This window comes from Mytilus californianus, unplaced genomic scaffold, assembly GCF_021869535.1.
Source record: "Mytilus californianus isolate M0D057914Y unplaced genomic scaffold, xbMytCali1.0.p SCAF_9, whole genome shotgun sequence".
NCBI classification, from domain to species: Eukaryota; Metazoa; Mollusca; class Bivalvia; order Mytilida; family Mytilidae; genus Mytilus; species Mytilus californianus.
The window spans coordinates 64,487,007-64,504,910 of record NW_026262745.1 but is presented as its reverse complement, the minus strand read 5'-3'; the positions used below and the strand labels follow the sequence as shown (position 1 = coordinate 64,504,910).

At 32.5% G+C, this 17,904-nt stretch overlaps 2 protein-coding genes across 4 annotated transcripts in view; both read right to left on the bottom strand.

Moving 5' to 3' along the window:
- Positions 1 to 2,750: 2,750 nt before the first annotated feature.
- Positions 2,751 to 5,198, bottom strand: LOC127714431 (alpha-crystallin A chain-like). Its single transcript, XM_052220493.1, has 3 exons — positions 4,876 to 5,198; positions 3,834 to 4,010; positions 2,751 to 3,055 (listed from the first exon to the last, which is right to left on the bottom strand). The coding sequence occupies exons 1-3, from the start codon at positions 5,143 to 5,145 to the stop codon at positions 2,894 to 2,896; spliced, it is 609 nt and encodes a 202-aa protein (XP_052076453.1). The 5' UTR covers positions 5,146 to 5,198; the 3' UTR covers positions 2,751 to 2,893.
- Positions 5,199 to 12,801: 7,603 nt separating this feature from the next.
- Positions 12,802 to 17,904, bottom strand: part of LOC127714423 (putative protocadherin beta-18) — a 50,343-nt gene continuing 45,240 nt past the window's right edge. For all 3 annotated transcript variants that reach the window (XM_052220475.1, XM_052220477.1, XM_052220476.1), the window contains 3 exons: positions 17,303 to 17,416; positions 16,361 to 16,475; positions 12,802 to 14,979 (listed from right to left, as the gene is read on the bottom strand). In XM_052220475.1, coding sequence (XP_052076435.1) covers positions 14,546 to 14,979; positions 16,361 to 16,475; positions 17,303 to 17,416 — 663 coding nt within the window. In that variant the 3' untranslated portion in view covers positions 12,802 to 14,545. The remainder of the gene's footprint in view (positions 14,980 to 16,360; positions 16,476 to 17,302; positions 17,417 to 17,904) is intronic.

The window sequence follows — 17,904 nt, the reverse complement described above, 5'->3', positions numbered from 1 at the left end:
GTCGCAGGCTCGACATAAATGATCTGGATAATAGATATACAATATACATGTATGTACATTGTCGGAAAATATAAAACTTGATTTGTACGAGCTTTTGAAAATAAGACGAAATTTGAGGCTCGCCAAGCTTATCTCCTGTTTCGTAGATGATACAAATAAATTTTATATTTCCGACTATGTTGATATATTGTTTTTATCCTGCAATTTACCCCCGGCACTTGAAGCTTTAGTTGTTTAAATTGAAATAGTTGTCTCTGATTTTTCAAAGAAATCGACATACCGGTAGTTTAAACGCGGACCGCGAAGAAGAACCCAAAATGAACTACTACGCTAAAAGAAATATTCACATTACAACTTGCTCAACATGAAAAAAGGTAAAATAACAAAAATACCAAACTCCAAGGATAATTCAAAACGGAAAGTCCTTTATCATTTGGCAAAATCAAAAGCTCAAACACATACAAACGAGAGGAAAACAACTGTCGTATGAAGCAGGGTAACAGGACCCAGACTTTATTTGTAAAAGTACATATAAGCAACAATTTATTTGTGTACCTGTTTTTTACCGACCGTGCGAGGCCCTCATGGGTAATCAATGTCGTTAAACACCCCCTAGTAGTAGTGTACCTGTTATTTGTACAATAGTTGGCTGATTGCAGGATAATATATTTTGATTATATTAACAACTAATACAGACTTGTAGAACGATCTTAGAACTTAACACGATCATGCTAGAAATAAATTTTCCACACTACGCCTTTTAGGTATGTTTACAGGAAAAAATAGTTTGGTTGTTAATATAAAAATAAGGAGATGTGGTATAAATGCCAATGAGACAACTATCCACCACAGTTCAAATAAAGTGGATATAAGCAATTATACACAACCGTATGACCTTCAACAATGAGAAAACCCACATAGTCAGCTATTAAAAGCCCCGATCTGAAAAATATGCAAATATTCAATTGAGAAAACTAACGGCCTAATTTATAACAAAACAATTTACGAAACGCAAAGTTATATGACAGACATGAACTAACGGCAACCACTGAACTACAGGCTCCTGAGTCGGGACAGGCACATAAAGAATGTGACGGGTTGAAACATGTTTGTGAGCGCTCAACACTCCCCTAACCTGGGACAGTGGTGTAACAGAACAATATAAGAACAAACTATAATAAAATGCTCCGCTGGGCGCAGCTTGATACGACCGCAGAGGTCGAACCCTGAACAGTTGGGGCAAGTATGGACACAACATTCAAGCTTGATACAGCACTGAATTTGGATTGTGATTAAATATTTGACACAGCATAGGTTTCTGACACAGAATGAATGTGGTCTAAGAACTTAAAAAAAAATTTATTTACCTATTCAAACCATATCATTATTATTTGCTTTTATATATAAATCAGAAATAACCAATTTAAAATGGAAAATTTTAAAGAAAAAAAATCCCTCCCCCAAATTTTTTTAACCCCCTTAAGATTCATCACCCCTAAACTCAATCCCAGCCTTCCCTTTGTGGTATGGTACATTGCAGTACAATTTCAGAGAGATCCATACACTTGAACACAAGTTATTGTCTGGAAACTAGAAAATGCTTGTTTTTAGGCCCCTTTTTGGCCCCCAATTCCTAAACGTTTCGGGCAATTATCCCTAAACTCAAACCCAGCTTTCCCTTTGTGATATGGAACCTTGTAGTACAATTTCATAAAGATCCATACACTTGCACACAAGTTATTGTCCTGAAACTAGAACGGTTGTATAAAAATGCTTGTTTTTTGCCCCTTTTTGGCCCCTAATTCCTAAAATTTTGAGGCAATTACCCCCAAAATCAATCCCAGCCTTCCCTTTGTGGTATGGTACCTTGCAGTACAATTTCAGAGAGATCCATACACTTGAACAAAAGTTATTGTCTGGAAACTAGAAAAATGCTTATTTTTTGCCCCTTTTTGGCCCCTTATTCCTAAACGTTTTGGGCAATTACCCCCAAACTCAATTCCAGCTTTCCTTTGTGATATGGAACCTTGTAGTACAATTTCAGAAAGATCCATACACTTACACACAAGTTATTGTCATAAAACTAGAAAAATGCTTGTTTTTTGCCCCTTTTTTGGCCCCTAATTCCTAAAATTTGGAGGCAATTACCCCCAAAATCAATCCCAGCATTTCCTTTGTGATATGGAACCTTGTGGTACAATGTCAGAGAGATCCATACACTAACACACAAGTTATGTCTGGAAACTAGAAAAATGCTTATTTTTGGCCCCTTTTTGGCCCCTAATTCCTTAACTGTTGGTACCATAACCCCCAAAATCAATCCCAACCTTCCTTTTGTGGTATTGAACCTTATGGTAAAATTTCATAGAGATCAATTCACTTAGAGTTAGAGTGCGAAAACCAATGTGTCTTCGGACGACGACGACGCCAACGTCATACCAATATACGACCGCAAATTTTGTTTGCGGTCGTATAAAAATCAGTTGGAAAGGCTTAACTCATCAGATCGATACAAAGAAAAACACCAAACAGGACGTGGCCATGGCATTGTATATATCCTTCCCTCATCCCTAACAACAAAAAAAGACACTAAGTACAGATCTGAGAGAACTCGCAGTTACTGCCATCTTTTGTTATCTTTTAAATGCATTTTTATATAACGAAACATCTAATCAATATGACCTGTCAAAATTTTACATATACACCGTCTTGTGTTTTTCAAATTCACGTGAATAGAATAATAAAGAGTGTTAAATTCTATTGATTTATTTACTTATTTAACATATACACATTCAAAATGGAAAATGAACTGTTGAACAATCATCTACTTCATGATGACATGACAATGTTTGAATATAACGACCAAAGAAATATAAATGACATGATTCTAGAGTCAACTATCTTCTTTCTTTTCTTGTTCAATGTTAACGTCTTTCTTTTCTTGTTCAATGTTAACGACTCGTTCCTTCGCCTCTTCTGAGCCTTTTGCTCTGCCTTGAATCATTAACATGCCTTCTTCGGATAAAGTAGAAGTTATTCCATCAACGTCAATATTCTAAAAGAGAAATTAAAAAATAATAACAGTTTGCCAATTGAGATGAATAAGATTAATTTGCAGTCATAAGCATAAAAATGGAAACAAATTAAATTAAATGCCAATCATAGGCACTGTAAATGAACAATAGCTTTAATATCATTTGGAATTATGACTCCGCCTATCTGTAAGCATAGATTATTTCGTCGATCAATAGGGTTAGGGGGAAGGGGTAGGAGGGGTGTCATTCCGAATTCCCGACAAAATAAACATTGAATCCGGAATTCCAGAACAAATAAAGCATTCTTTCCCGGATCCCGAAAAATTAATAATTAATTCCCAAATCCCGTTAAGAATAAATCCCGAATCCCAGAAAAATGTCCTCCTACCAAAGGGGTATTCAAACATATAATACGAAGTTACACTGACGTCATTGGAAGAAACGAAAAACGATAAACTTCAAGACAAACAACAGTCTACATAACACAACACAGAAAACTAATAAAAAGACATAGCAACACGATCCCCCTCCCTCAAAAAGGGTGATCTAGAATGCTCCGGAAGGGTTAACAGATCTTGCTCCACAGGTGGTACCCGACAATGTAACATTCTATGTATCCTAATGTAAAGACCTTGTTTGCTCGATCCATTTTCAATTTATAAAGATAACCAAGATGTACCAAGTCAGGAATAAGACAGTTGGTATCCATTCGTTTGATGTGTTTGAGCTTTTGAAGTTGCCATTGATGACTTTCCGTTTTGAATTTTCTTTGGTATTTTACTTTTTAAAACAAATTACCTCTGGAATAACAAATTCCCGTTTGAATTCTCGTGTAATGAAACCATGATTGTCTTCTTTCTGTTCGTGCTTTCCTTTGATGATCAGTCTGTCTTCAGCTATGGTGACATTAAGTTCCTCCGGTGAATACATAGACACATCTAATTTTATTTCCAGCTTCCTACTGTCATATTTGACCTATTGTAATAAAACAAGAATTTTTGTTCAATTAATGATTTCAATTTACGTGACATTCAGTTTTTCTTTGATTTTGAAGATTTTTTTGTGTAACCCGAGGTAAAGTGTCCGGGTAGGATTTTTGTTCACTGTGATAATTTACCCCAAAAAATGTATACTATTGCTCTTCATCTACAAGATTTAGCCCGCGTTTGCTAGTTTATACTAGTACTTTAAATCATATCTGAGAATATATTTATATATTAACGTTTCGTCGGATGTCTGTTTACAAATTATCTTATTCTTGTCTTTATGAGGAGTCAATTCTAAGTTAATTTTATTTCCAGCTTCTTATTTTCATATTTGACCTAATGTAATATGAAACACGAATTTTGTTCAATTAATAATTTCAATTTACGTGACAATTCAGTTTTTATTTGAATTTGACATTATTTTTTTTTTTGTAAACTGATGTAAATATGCCCAGGTAGGATTTTGTTCACTCTGATTGGAGAAATCATATCGATTAATTTACCCCCAAAAATGCATACTTTTGCTCTTTATTTACCAATATTTAACTAGTTTAAGCTTGTACTTGTAATTGAACAGGTACTGATCTAAGTTGTTGAAAAGGGGGGACTGGGGCTGGTAATCCAACGTTTGGAGTTATACATGTTATAATTGTAAAACATCTAACTTTTTATACATGCCCCTTAAATCCACCTCTATCATTAAGCATTTCTGAGAAAGTTCAAACAACGTATAAGTTCCGTTGGATGTCCGACTCTAGATGATCTAATTCTGCTGTCTTTATAATGAGCGAAATCTAAATTAATTTTCTTTTTCTAAATTCAATTACGATAAAGAAAATTAAATAAAAACTTACTTCTGCAACTTCAGATTTCGCAAATGCCTCAGCTACTTCTTTTGATCTGACATAATCTTCATTATACCATGGACTTCGCGTAAAATTGTCAAACACCTTCGCCATATCCCGAAACTGAGATTCAAAAGGTTTGACGAAAAAGTTGTCATTTCTAACGGAATCCCAGGGATCTCTTCGATGCCAAAACATTGGTACATTTCTCCTGGAACTCATCCACCTCGGACAGCTGGTTATCAGGCGGCATGCTCTTGGAATAAATCTCACCAACATCTTTGAAGCTTGTCGTTATTTCTGATGAAATTTTTCAAAAGGTCGCAAATAAATAGTCAGATGATTACATAATACTAGTACGCAAATTCTTGATCTTTCTATAAATAACACGCAAATTCCCGATTTTTCTATAGCAAGTTCAAGTTATAGGGGGTATCGTTGTTTTATTAGGAAAAGCCCCGAGTACATCCGATCAATTTGAATAAAAAAACTAATAAGAGTTGTTTCCCTTTACTCATGAAAAATTTCACTGTAATTCACTGGGAAAGAAAATTGTATTCCAAATTACGGTTGCGCCAAAAAATAAATTAAAATAACATGATAAATAAAAGAACACATAAATATATCATACAAAATTAATTATGACTACTTATACTTTCAAAAGCTTTAGTAACATGATGTCCGGGAACCAAGAGTAACCCTAAGAATTGTAACGTGTCTCGGTTAAAGATGAAATTTAACGCCAAAATGCATATAATGGAAATAAAAACTAAACATCAAGTAAATTTTACCAGAGACATATTGTATTAACCATGTTAACGTCCCCATTTGTAATACAGTCAATATGGAGCTATCATATGGGACCCATCTGCAAGAAAAGAAATATAGACCAACTAGAAAGGATGCAAAAAAGGGACGTGCATTTTATCAAAAAAGATTACAAATCATAGTGCATCACGAAACAATCCGTTCTTTCCTATGGCTCGTCTGCGATTGCTACAGTCAGTGTAAAAGTGGAATGTTGACTTAAAAAGGGTGTCCATTTATCAGTAAATACAGAGTTTTGATAAAATCAAACTTTTATAAGCTATTTTTCACTTCTGTCCAATGTTCATAACAATCCACGAAGGTTTACAAATTTATAATGTAAAAAAATATAATCCCAGACTGTAAATGTTAACTGTAAAAACTAAGTCCGTCTATCAGAAAAAATTTTGAAATTGAAAAAAAATATTTTCAAAAGTTTGCTTCAGAAATTATCTCTTGCTCATAAAAAGGCTTCTGTCAAAGTTTCATAAAATTCTATGAAGGTTTGATAAGTAACAAACTTTAACCCCAGACAGTATCTACTTGTTAACCGTAAACAAACAAATAGATAAAAGAAGATGTTGTATGAGTGCCAATGAGACAACTCTCCATCCAAGTCAAAATTTATAAAAGTAAACCAATAAAGGTCAAAGTACGGTCTTCAACACGGAGCCTTGGCTCACACCAAACAGCAAGCTATAAAGGGCCCCAAAAATTACTAGTGTAAAACCATTCAAACGGGAAAACCAACGGTCTAAAGTCCATTTATCGGTTAAATACGGAAAAATGAAAATAAATATTTTCTAAATTTTGCTATGGACACTGTACTTTTATCAGTAGCAAGCTTCTGTCCAAATTTCACAAAATTCTCTGAAGGTTTGAAAAATTATTGATGACTGCAAAACTTTAATCTCTGACTAAATCTGAATGTCAACTGTGAAAAAAACTAAGTCCATTTATCAGTGAAAATACGAAAAAGGAAAACAAACATTTTCAAAACTTTACTCTGGATACTGTATTTTGGTCATTAACAAGCATCTATCCAAATTTCTTAAAGTTATTGATGACTGCAAAACTTTAACCTCAGGCTGAAACTAAACGTTGACGAATCCTTCGCCGTCGCCGACGACGTTATCTAGGATCGCTATGTCTCGCTTTCGCGACATAAAGGACGCAGGCTCGACAAACAATGATGCAAGTTCTAGAACTATTATCACAACCTCAAGACAGACGAAAACAACAGAGGTTGATATTTTTCTAAAGGGTGGTTGAGAGTTAGTTTCCAGAGGTGCCACCTTCTGATCACTTTATCCTAATCCAAGGAAGGCGCCAAACTCAAACCAAATATTTTCAAGTCGGTATTTCATCGAACATTGTGGAAAGACAATCCCACAAAACAGTTGAGATCCTTTTTTCATCAACCGGCAAATTTAAAAACTCATTCTTCATCAGAACTGCTTTCGACTGGAACAACCTTGAAGACAGCATAGTGACAGCGAAGTCAACCGAAGTCTTTAAAGAGGCACTATATAGCCGCAATCGAGACTAATTGCGTTCTCCGTACCCGCTGTAATAAAGTCATTTTGGGATTCTACAACGTACCCATACATATACAGAAAGATGTGTTTGGGGGAATATTTTTAAAGTGGAATACGAAAAGTTAACAATTTTACATGAAAAATACACAATCACAGTTGTGTAGTTTTCATCAACCCATGTATTTGGTTATTAAAAAATTGTAGATCTATGCACAATTTGGCTCTGTAAAGAATTCTTCTAAATCTAAACTAAAATTCAAAACGAAAAATATCAAACGAAAATTTGTTTATTGTGTACAAAAAATATGTAAATCAGTGAATTTAACCTAAATTAATGCACACAATTTCTGGAAAAACTTTAGACCTGACCTGATATTTTCATATTTGACCAAGTTATAACCTCGAACCCAAACAGCATTTTATATTCATATTTAGTAGAGCTAGTCATGGAAGATTCAAATAATACTACAAACCAAATCAGCGTCGGTGACAAAAGATATAATAATGAAAAATTGTAGAGCAAATTGACATATATTTGTTCCACTCGTAAAGTCAAATTATGAAGGTTGTTAAAAAAAAAACCCCGGCAAAGATGACACCATGTTTATACTTTTGTACGCCAGGCGCGCTTTTATTCAACAAGAGACTCACCAGTGAAGCCCGAATCGAAAAAGTTAAAAGGTCAAAGAACGAAGCTGAAGAACATTGAGGACCAAAAATTCCAAAACATATAAAAATTTTAATGTTTCGGTGTATCAAAAGATAACTTTAAAGACGGATACTGTGATTTTTAGTGAAGATTGAGACATTTTTTTATATGTTCATGCGAAAAAAGTGTTAAGGAAATTGGCTCTCCTTTAACGTTCTAGTTAAAATGTGTCTGTGGCATAATATATTGTCAGTATACTATTCCCAGTGGGTCTCATTAGGGTCTAAGCGTGACCCGGGATTGCCGATTTTTTGTAAGCGTGACACGTGAAAGTCAAATTATTGTGCCGTGAAAACGGGAAATCATCGGAAGTCTAGCGGGACACGGGAAATTACAAAAAAATGAGAATTGCTTACGTACATAGTGTAAGCGGGATACGGGAATCTGACAAAACAGTAAGCGGGATCCGGGATCAGACCCCCCCCCCCCCCCCCCCCCCCCCCCAATGAGACCCCCTGTATAGCGTGCTTATGGGATTACCTATTTCCTTTGCATTTGTCATGATTATACATGATAAAGTTTTCTTGTCTAACATCTTACCTAACCACAATTAAACATTAATTTGATCTAAGGGCGCCATTGCGTTAGTGTGCAAAAATATCACATATCCTGGAATCCTTGCTCACTGCACAGCCTACCTCTGCAAAAAATTGCCTAAATCCAATGCTACAATTTCGTAATGAGGGGAGCTATCAGCTTTACCAAGTAAATAACCTCAAAATCAGAACACCAAACTTAACCGAAGTTATTATAATATTTGCTCTATTCCAAGTCAATAGCGTACATCAAACTTTTTTCTTTCATTGATATATAATTATTTAGATGCAAGGTGTGAATCAATTCAAGAGCGACAACCAGATTTATCATCACTTAATTTCTCAAACGGATACCTTTGAAATCTTGAACAATTAAAATCAAAAATTTAATGAGATACTAGTAGATAAGTTTTTTAACACATTACAATCCATTTTTCCTGGAAAGATTGGTTTACAACCATGTTATGGAGTTTCAGAGAAACTAAAATCATGACAATTTTAATTTGATAAACAATCAATAGGAATATAAATCACTTTGTAAGTGAGATGTGAGCTAATAATTGATTTTCAAATCCTTCATTTTTCTTTTCAGGAAGAATAGTTCTATAATTAAAGTATCTTACGAGAGCAATCTATTCTTAGTGAGTATGGCCTTGACCTTAGAACAAACGACTTGAAAATTAATAAGGATCCTTCCTCTATATTTGACCACATATCCAATTTAAAGTTGCAAACCCATAAAATACATTCTGAAACCACTTTTCAAATTTCAGTCTTTTTTCTAGTTACTTGACCTTGACCTTAGATATAGTTATAAGTAACAATATCAACAAGACGCTCTCAAGAGCCTGAATTGCTTACCTGTAATTTTTTGCTTAAATCTTTCATCAATGATTATGTTTGCTTTTTAATATATATTAATGAGTGGCTTAAAAATTCCATTGAGATGTTCTTTGTATCTGTCATATTTTCTTCAAAAGCAAAGAAATACATTTTACCCCTATGTTCCATTTTAGCCATAGTGGCTATGTTTCTTGACGTACAAGAAAATAAAATACAAAATTTATACTAGATACTCTGAAACTCATTCAGCCCAAGTTTGGCTGAAATTGATTCAACAGTTTCAAAGGAGAAGATTTTTTAAAGTAAGCAAACTAGATGAACAAATGAACATTTTTGCTGTTCACAGTTTATCTTTATCATTAATAATATTCAAGAAAGTAACCAAAAACTGCAAAATTCCTTAAAATTACCAATTTAGTGGCAGCCACCCAACAATGGACAGTTAGATTCGTCTGAAAATTTCATGGCTGATAGAACTTGGCCTAATGAACATTTTAACTTCTCATCAGATTTGCTCTAATTGCTTAAGTGTTTGAGATATTTTTAGCCATGGTGGCAATGTTTTTTTACGAAACAAAAAATAAAACACAAACATTATTCTAGATACCCTAAGGATCATTCAGCTGAAGTTTGGTTGGAATTTGTTCAGTGGTTTCAGAGGAGAAGATTTTTTAAAGTTAGAAAACATGATAAACAAATTGTGTAAAATTGTCCTCAAAGGGCAATACTCCTTAAGGGGTCAATTGACAATTTTGGTCATATAAACTTATTTGTAGATCTTACTTTGCTGAACATATTTGCTGTTTACAGTTTATCTTTATCATTAATACTATTCAAAATAGTAACCAAAAACTGCAAAATTTCCTTAAAATTACAAATTTAGTGGCAGCAACCCAACAATGGGTTGTTAGATTCATCTGAAAATTGTATGGCTGATAGAACTTCACCTAATGAACACTTTTACCCCATGTCAGATTTGTTCTAACTCCTTTGGTTTTTTAGATATAAGCCAAAAACTGCATTTCACCCCTATGTTCTATTTTTAGCCATGGTGGCCATGTTTTTTGACGAAACAAAAAATAAAACACAAACTTTATTCTAGATACCCTAAGGATCATTCAGTTGAAGTTTGGTTGGAATTGGTTCAGTGGTTTCAGAGGAGAAGATTTTTTAAAGTTAGAAAACATGATAAACAAATTGTGTAAAATTGTCCTTAAAGGGCAATAACTCTTTAAGGGGTCAATTGACAATTTTGGTCATAAAACTTATTTGTAGATCTTACTTTGCTGAACATATTTGCTGTTTACAGTTTATCTTTATCATTAATACTATTCAAGATAATAACCAACTAGAGGCTCTCAAGAGCCTGTGTCGCTCACCTTTATTTACTGATGCTTGTCTCAGTAGTTTCAGAGAAGAAGATTTTTGTAAAAGATTACAAAATTTACAAAAAATTGTTAAAAATTGACTATTAAGGGCAATAACTCCTAAAGGGGTCGACTGACAATTTTGGTCATGACAACTTATTTGTAGATCTTACTTTGCTGAACATTATTGCTGTTTACAGTTTATCTCTATCTATAACAATATTCAAGATAATAACCAAAAACTGCAAAATTTCCTTAAAATTACCAATTCAGGGGCAGCAACCCAACAACAGGTTGTCAGATTTGTCTGAAAATTACAGGGCAGATAGATCTTGACCTGATAATCAGTTTTACCCTTGTCAGATTTACTCTAAATGCTTTGGTTTCAGAGACATTTTACCCCTGTGTTCTATTTTTAGCCATGGCGGCCATCTTGGTTGGTTGGTGGGGTCATCGGACACATTTTTTAAACTAGATACCCTAATGATGATTGTGGCCAAGTGGTTTCAGAGGAGAAGATTTTTGTAAAAAGCTAACAACGGCGGACGACGACGGACGCCAAGTGATGAAAAAGCTCACTAGGCCCTTTGGGCCAGGTGAGCTAAAAACTGCAAAATTTCCTTAAAATTACCAATTTAGTGGCAGCAACCCAACAATGGGTTATTAGATTCATCTGAAAATTTCAGGGCTGATGGAACTCCACCTAATGAACACTTTTACCACATGTCAGATTTGCTCTAACTGCTTTGGTTTTTGAGATATAAGCCAAAAACTGCATTTTACCCCTATGTTATATTTTTAGCCATGGTGGCCATGTTTTTTGACAAAACAGAAAATAAAACACAGACTTTATTCTAGATACCCTAAGGATCATTCAGCTTAACTTTGGTTGGAATTGGTTCAGTAGTTTCAGAGAAGATGTTTGAAATAGTTTACACCAGACAGACGACGACGACGGACGTCAAGTGATGGCTAAAACTCAGTTCCTTCGGAACGGTGAGCTAAAAAGGATCTGACTGTTGGTAAATGTGATGGTATATCCCAGTGAAGTTGCAATCATATATGAAGTATTTGATTTAGTATCAGGAAACCTCTTTTTTGCAAAAATTTTGTCTATTTTTATTGAATTTAACCTTAGACAAAGGGGATATACATCTCACTACATGTGACTATATTTCTGGGGGAGGTTACAATTCCCTAATGTAATATTTGATTTAGTATCTGTAGACTATAATGAAAGGAATCATTATATGTGACCATATATTTACGTAAAGTTGTCATCTAAAATAAAGAATTTGAGTGAGCACCTAGAAACCACTATTGAGAAATAAAAATTTCAATCTATTTTTTAAAAGTAAATATGACCATGACCTTTATTTGGTCTCCAATTTGGTGACCAAAAATCAATAGGGATCTTTCTCTCATTTGATGTGACCATATATCTAGGTAAGTTTGCAATCAAATATAAAGTACTAGAGTTAAAATCTTGAAAGGAAAATGACTGACAGGTCAAAAACCAATATATACCACAGCTTGTTCTGCTTTTTCGTATAGTGTTCATAGAGAGGAGTATAATTACTACATTTTCTAAAAATTTAACCGACATATTTCACATTGCAATAAACTGAATAGATATTTTGCTTGGCATAATTTGGTATGCTTGCTGCAGTATTTATTTCTTGTACTAATATGCTTTTTGTTTTCATTTTCACCTTTTTTGTGTGCGAGTGAGTGGACATTAGTAGTCTACTGTAAACACAATATTTAAAGGAGGGGGCCTTGGTGGTCAAGTGGTTTAAGGATTTCATCTTCATTTCCATTAGCCTGTCACTACTGAGCTTGTGGCAGGTGTATTCGACTACAATCTTAGTTGACTAGGATTCCTATTTTTCCCGCCGAAGGAAGAACCCTGCATGTGGCAGGTGTTTGACTCCAATCTTAATTGACTAGGATTTCCAGATTTTCTGCCAAAGGTGGATGGCTCTTTTGCTCCATCCACCAAAAAAAACTATATGCCACAATATAGCAAATAGTGCTGAAATTGGGGTTAAAAAACAGCAATCAATCTATCCATATTTATACCCCTAACACATCATATCAAAGTTTATGTATAAGGAACAACAAACTATTTCAAATTATTATTCATTTTTATTATAATAGCTGCACTTTTGAATGGAATATATTCTTACAAACATATACAAATATTCGTTTTCTCATGTCTTAAACTTCACAATACAGTCACAATGTTATGATTAACATGATACAAAGGAGAAGGTACAATTCTGGGCCAAGTTAGACCTAAAATAAAATGTATTTCAAACATTCTCAGATTTACAGAATTAATTGAATCTGATGTTCTATGATCATGTTAATGAAAAAATGGGTTTTTGATTTAAAATATCCTTTTCATGGTTAATAGGACCATCAAATGACCACAAAATCCTGACTATTAACTAGCAAATGCTTAGAAATAATTTAGAATAATTATTTTGCCCAAAAAATTTCACATAGAAAGTGTTTTTTTTATATTTATCTATTCTTTCGATGGCAAAAAATGTTTTAGGTTGAATTTAAGGGATAAATTAGCTTCAAATTGAACCTTCTCCTTTCCTATAAAACCCCAATAATGGATTTATTTTAATAACTGTTTTTATTCAAAATTGCTAAAGGGTTGAGACTGATCATACCTGCTTTTTATAAAAGCTACATCAACTGGTTACCTGGCATATTAATTTGAATAGTAACCAGTTCAAATATTCAAATTTAAACATAAATCATTCAAATGTGCAAAAGAAATATTAACAAATAACAAACAAACAAATAACATGCTTTAACAAATATCTTCACAAGAACAGAATACAAATAAAATGTACTTTATTAAATTAGCTTGTATAAATATATTAATATAGAAAAAAGTTTCAATTCTTAATATAAAAGCCAAATTCCCTTTGATATTAATTTTTTTAAAGACAAAATTTTCCATATCTTGTGAAAACTTATAAAATTAGTTGTTATCAATATAAATAGAATCTTTTTCACATAATATACAAAGCCAACTTTTCTGGCTTTTAAAAAATATACAAATATTCTCAAAATGTAAGTTTTGTTAAATCATTTAACAGGGTGAGCACATGCACTGTACAAGAGTGCTAGAATTAAAAGGTTAAAATTGAGGTAGATCAACATATTAATATAAACTAGAAGAGTTTTTATTCTCTCCAAGTCTTTCTAACAAAGTTAAAGCTATGAAATAGAACTTGAAATCATGTACACTGGAAATTTGGTGAATAGGTTTTTAAAAAGCGAAAAAAAGATAATTATTGACAAAATTGTTATTAAACATAAATTTGTGTCTTTGGTATTAAATACTGCACGGTCTTCTCAACAAAAAATGTCATGGACTGCATATAGCAAAACACTTTTCTTAAAACTCAATGGTACCTATTAATGTTCAAAAATATTTATCCATTTAACAACATACTATACTATGAAATTTTAGTTTTATGTCATAATACCAGATTTGAGATATTGGAGCTTAGAATGAGAGTTATTTCCCCTATCTCATCTTACTTTAAAATACATAGTAAAAATATATAATAGCCATTTTCTATATGCTGGTTTACTTGGCAGTTTCTTGAATATCAAAACCAATTTAAAATTCCAATTATAACAAATACAACTAGATATTTAAACTTCTAGGGTACAAATCAATTTGAGATCAATATAAATGCACAATGTTTTGCAAACTTATCACGATTATGTAAATTAAAATGTTATGGCAAAGTAATAGTCACTTCACCATTGCTTTTGTCTGTCTATCAGCAGTTATGCATTAGAAAAATGAAAATGAGAAGATTACAATGAGCAAATCACAGAATTTCACACGACAAGATCTCTCTGTGCATGAAACAATTCATCTTCTAGTTCCTCTGGATTTATAGTATAACTCCCTGAAGTAGTCGTGGCAGCATCATCATCGTCGTCCCGCGACCTCAATGTACTTAAACTTTCAGGACGCAAGTGAAAATAATCTCTGTCTTTTCTTGGATATTGAGCATATGCACTTTGTTGCAGAAAATCCCACGAATGATATTGCATGTCTTTTGAACTGTTGTCTAAATATGGCTGACTGGTCGACAGATTATTTACAATTTTAGCACTAGCGTTATTTTTAATATTATATGAGTTAGGTCTCGGCATGTGTCTATTATCACTGTTTTTGTTTCTATACATATTTAACTTGTCCTTGGAATATGAGTTTGTACTGTAATATGATGGTGGAGGGCACTGGAACTCAAAGGATCGGGAGTCATCTGTAAAGAGAAAAAAAGAAACAATAAATACATATATCTAACAATATAATACCTAAAGATCTACTGGTACTCTGTATTTTGTCAGTATAATACAGTAACAAAATAGACTGGTTCCCAGTTCCTTATCAGTTGTGCTGTTAAAGATCTTTCTAAGGATTAAGTAAACACCAAACAGCTTCCAGAAACTTCAATCACCATTGAAAAATATATCCAATTCTAAGGAAATTGTGATGTGATAATGTGGTATCTTAGCTGTCTGTACTATTCAATCAATTCCAAGCAGAACTCTCAACGAATGAATGTGCATATTATATGGGCATTTGTTAGGATTCTGATTAAAGGCAAAAAAGGGAAATAACCTTTCTTAGTAATTTTCAGAATGATGTACCGATTATTACACCTACTCTTAATTTAGCATTTTTGTAAGTGACTAATTGCTACTGAAGCATTTACCCAATAGTCTATCTATTTTCAATTGATCTTTAGGTCAGACATATATTGCAAGCATTATTAATAAACAAACTGCAGATAACAATTTTTCACATGTATACAGTTTGTTGATGGTTTGCATACATGCGTGAGCAATGAAAATCAATACTTACTACCTACGAAAGTGAAAAGATTTACATACATCTATTTTGTACTATGAGAAAAGTGAGGGGATACTATATGTAATCTATATGTTTTACTATAAAGCCTTTTATACTGCAAAGTAAAATTCATACATCCTTACCAATTTCATTAACCTGTGCACTCATGCATGTCCTATTAGATTCATACTATTTGTAATATCTGCTTTAATCTTGATCAACATTGAAACTTAACTGTTTTGTTAATTTTGAAGATTAATAAATATTTATTTCTGTGTGATCAAAATCTACTTCTCTAATGATGTAGGCATATTAAATCTCCAAATTGTACATGAAGATTTGAATTTGTAATTAATGGGATTTTTTCATTAAATAATTTATATGGCGTACATAAGCAGATACATTTTAATATGATACAGGCCTATCCATTATTTTTAATTTTTAAAATTAGAAAAATTATCAATATATTGTTGATATTTTGATCAGGTGGTAAGAAGTCAATGACTTAAAATAGTAAACTTTTAAACTGTCTATGCAAATGTGCACCAAAGAGGCTATTTAACAAGTTTTCTTTTCTATTGCAGCCTAAATCTTCCGATTCCGATATATTAACCTCTAGTAGTTTATATTTGCCACTGGACATAAAGCAGTCATTCATCAATCAACTAATTTTAGATGTAATTTTTTATCAAAACATTTCTCCAATATCTCTTCTTATTCAATTGAATTCAATTCGATTGAGAATCATAACAAAATTTTAACGAAAAAAATTTCCAATTTTGTATGCTTACCTAATGTACTCCCTGGAACTTCATCCTCACTACCACCTCTACCGCTATCACTGGTAGTTGTCTCCCCTGAACTGTCGCTATGATTATCACTTGGATGTGGTCGTTGGAGACGAGCCTATAACAAATGTAAAACAGACAATGAAAATAATGTTTGTAACTTTTATATCATTTAAATGTGTTTTAACTGTGCAGACAAAAATGTCAAGATTCCATTTTCAATAGAAAATGTAATCATACCATGGCCATTTAAAGAAAAAAACTCTAGATGTTTTTTGGTTAATTGTGTTGTTTGGTCGCTGTCTCACTGAAATAAAGATTCTTTTATTCATACTCAAGTTTCTCTTGTCATCTATTTTTCCTGAATTCAAAATTCAAATTTTGAGATCAGATTATTTTGTGAAAACTGTGTACTTATGTTATATACTAGAAATTTCTATTTTTCTTACGTCATAAACACATTTATATTTTGTGACTAAAATGATGAAGCAGATAGACAGCTGGTTACATTGTTTGCTGTGACTAATAAAATTAATTTTCTCCAGTATTTGTTGAAAAAAAACTTGGAATGCCAATTATATTATGAGATATCAATAACTGCAATGTTTTTCCTCTGACGTCAGATGCTATTCTCTTTTCGATTTACTTGTAAAAAAAAAAAAAAAATAAAGTGACAATTCTGAAATCTTGCAAGAAAAGAAATTTTTCCCAAAAATGCTTAAAATTCAATATTTACATGAATAAAATGTCAACATTCTATATCTATATTAAGGACCAACTTTTTTTAACAGATTCATTTTAACTTATAAAAACAGTATGAATTTTGAAGGTAGATCATGATGAACTTGAGATTAAGGAAATTCTCACATTAAAAGAGGAAACATTTCAGAAGAGGTGCTCCTACCAAAGGAGGTTTGCAGAATAATAAAATAATAGTTTTCTTACCTCTGTTTCTGTGTTATTTTTCAGCAGTATTTGTTTTAGTTGTAGTGCCTGTGTATTAGAATCACTATAAGGCTGACTGTGGTGAACTGATGGTTTATCGTATAAATATGGCTCCTGAAAAACATCAATAATAATTTTCAAATTTACAAATAATTAACTAAAATTTTATATATTTTTTTATTTTGAAACAATAAAATTTGTAATTCTGTCATTTTTTTTCTTTGGTAGCATTAAGGGGAGATAATCTACCCTTCTGTGTAAGTGAATCTTTTTTTAAAGAGAGTTTGTGGTTTATAAACTTGCTTAACTAAAAGCTTTATGTCAGTTTTTTTGTGGTACAAATATAACTTTAAAACTTTATAAATTTTGAACTTTCAATTCATAAATGCTTGTTGAGCGAAAAAAAAAAAAGGTGTGTTATCAAATCTAGTAAATAGTTATCTGAAATCTACAACTTTTCAACAAACATTTGTATATCAAAGATTATAAGTTATCACATTTTGTTTTGATAATTTACAGGTATATAATCCTATTTTAAAATAATCATGTTGACTTTATCAAATTAATCATAGACTAATTTACCAATTGTCTGAGAATATTTG

What these genes read in the sequence shown, in the direction of transcription:
- LOC127714431 (XM_052220493.1), bottom strand. Translation starts at nt 5,145, where the DNA reads ATGTTGGTGAGATTTATTCCAAGAGCATGCCGCCTGATAACCAGCTGT. An exon ending in CGAAATCTGAAGTTGCAGAA is followed by an intron (nt 4,011 to 4,875) that starts GTAAGTTTTTAT and finishes TTATTACAATAG; the next exon opens with GTCAAATATGACAGTAGGAA. An exon ending in GGGAATTTGTTATTCCAGAG is followed by an intron (nt 3,056 to 3,833) that starts GTAATTTGTTTT and finishes TTTCTCTTTTAG; the next exon opens with AATATTGACGTTGATGGAAT.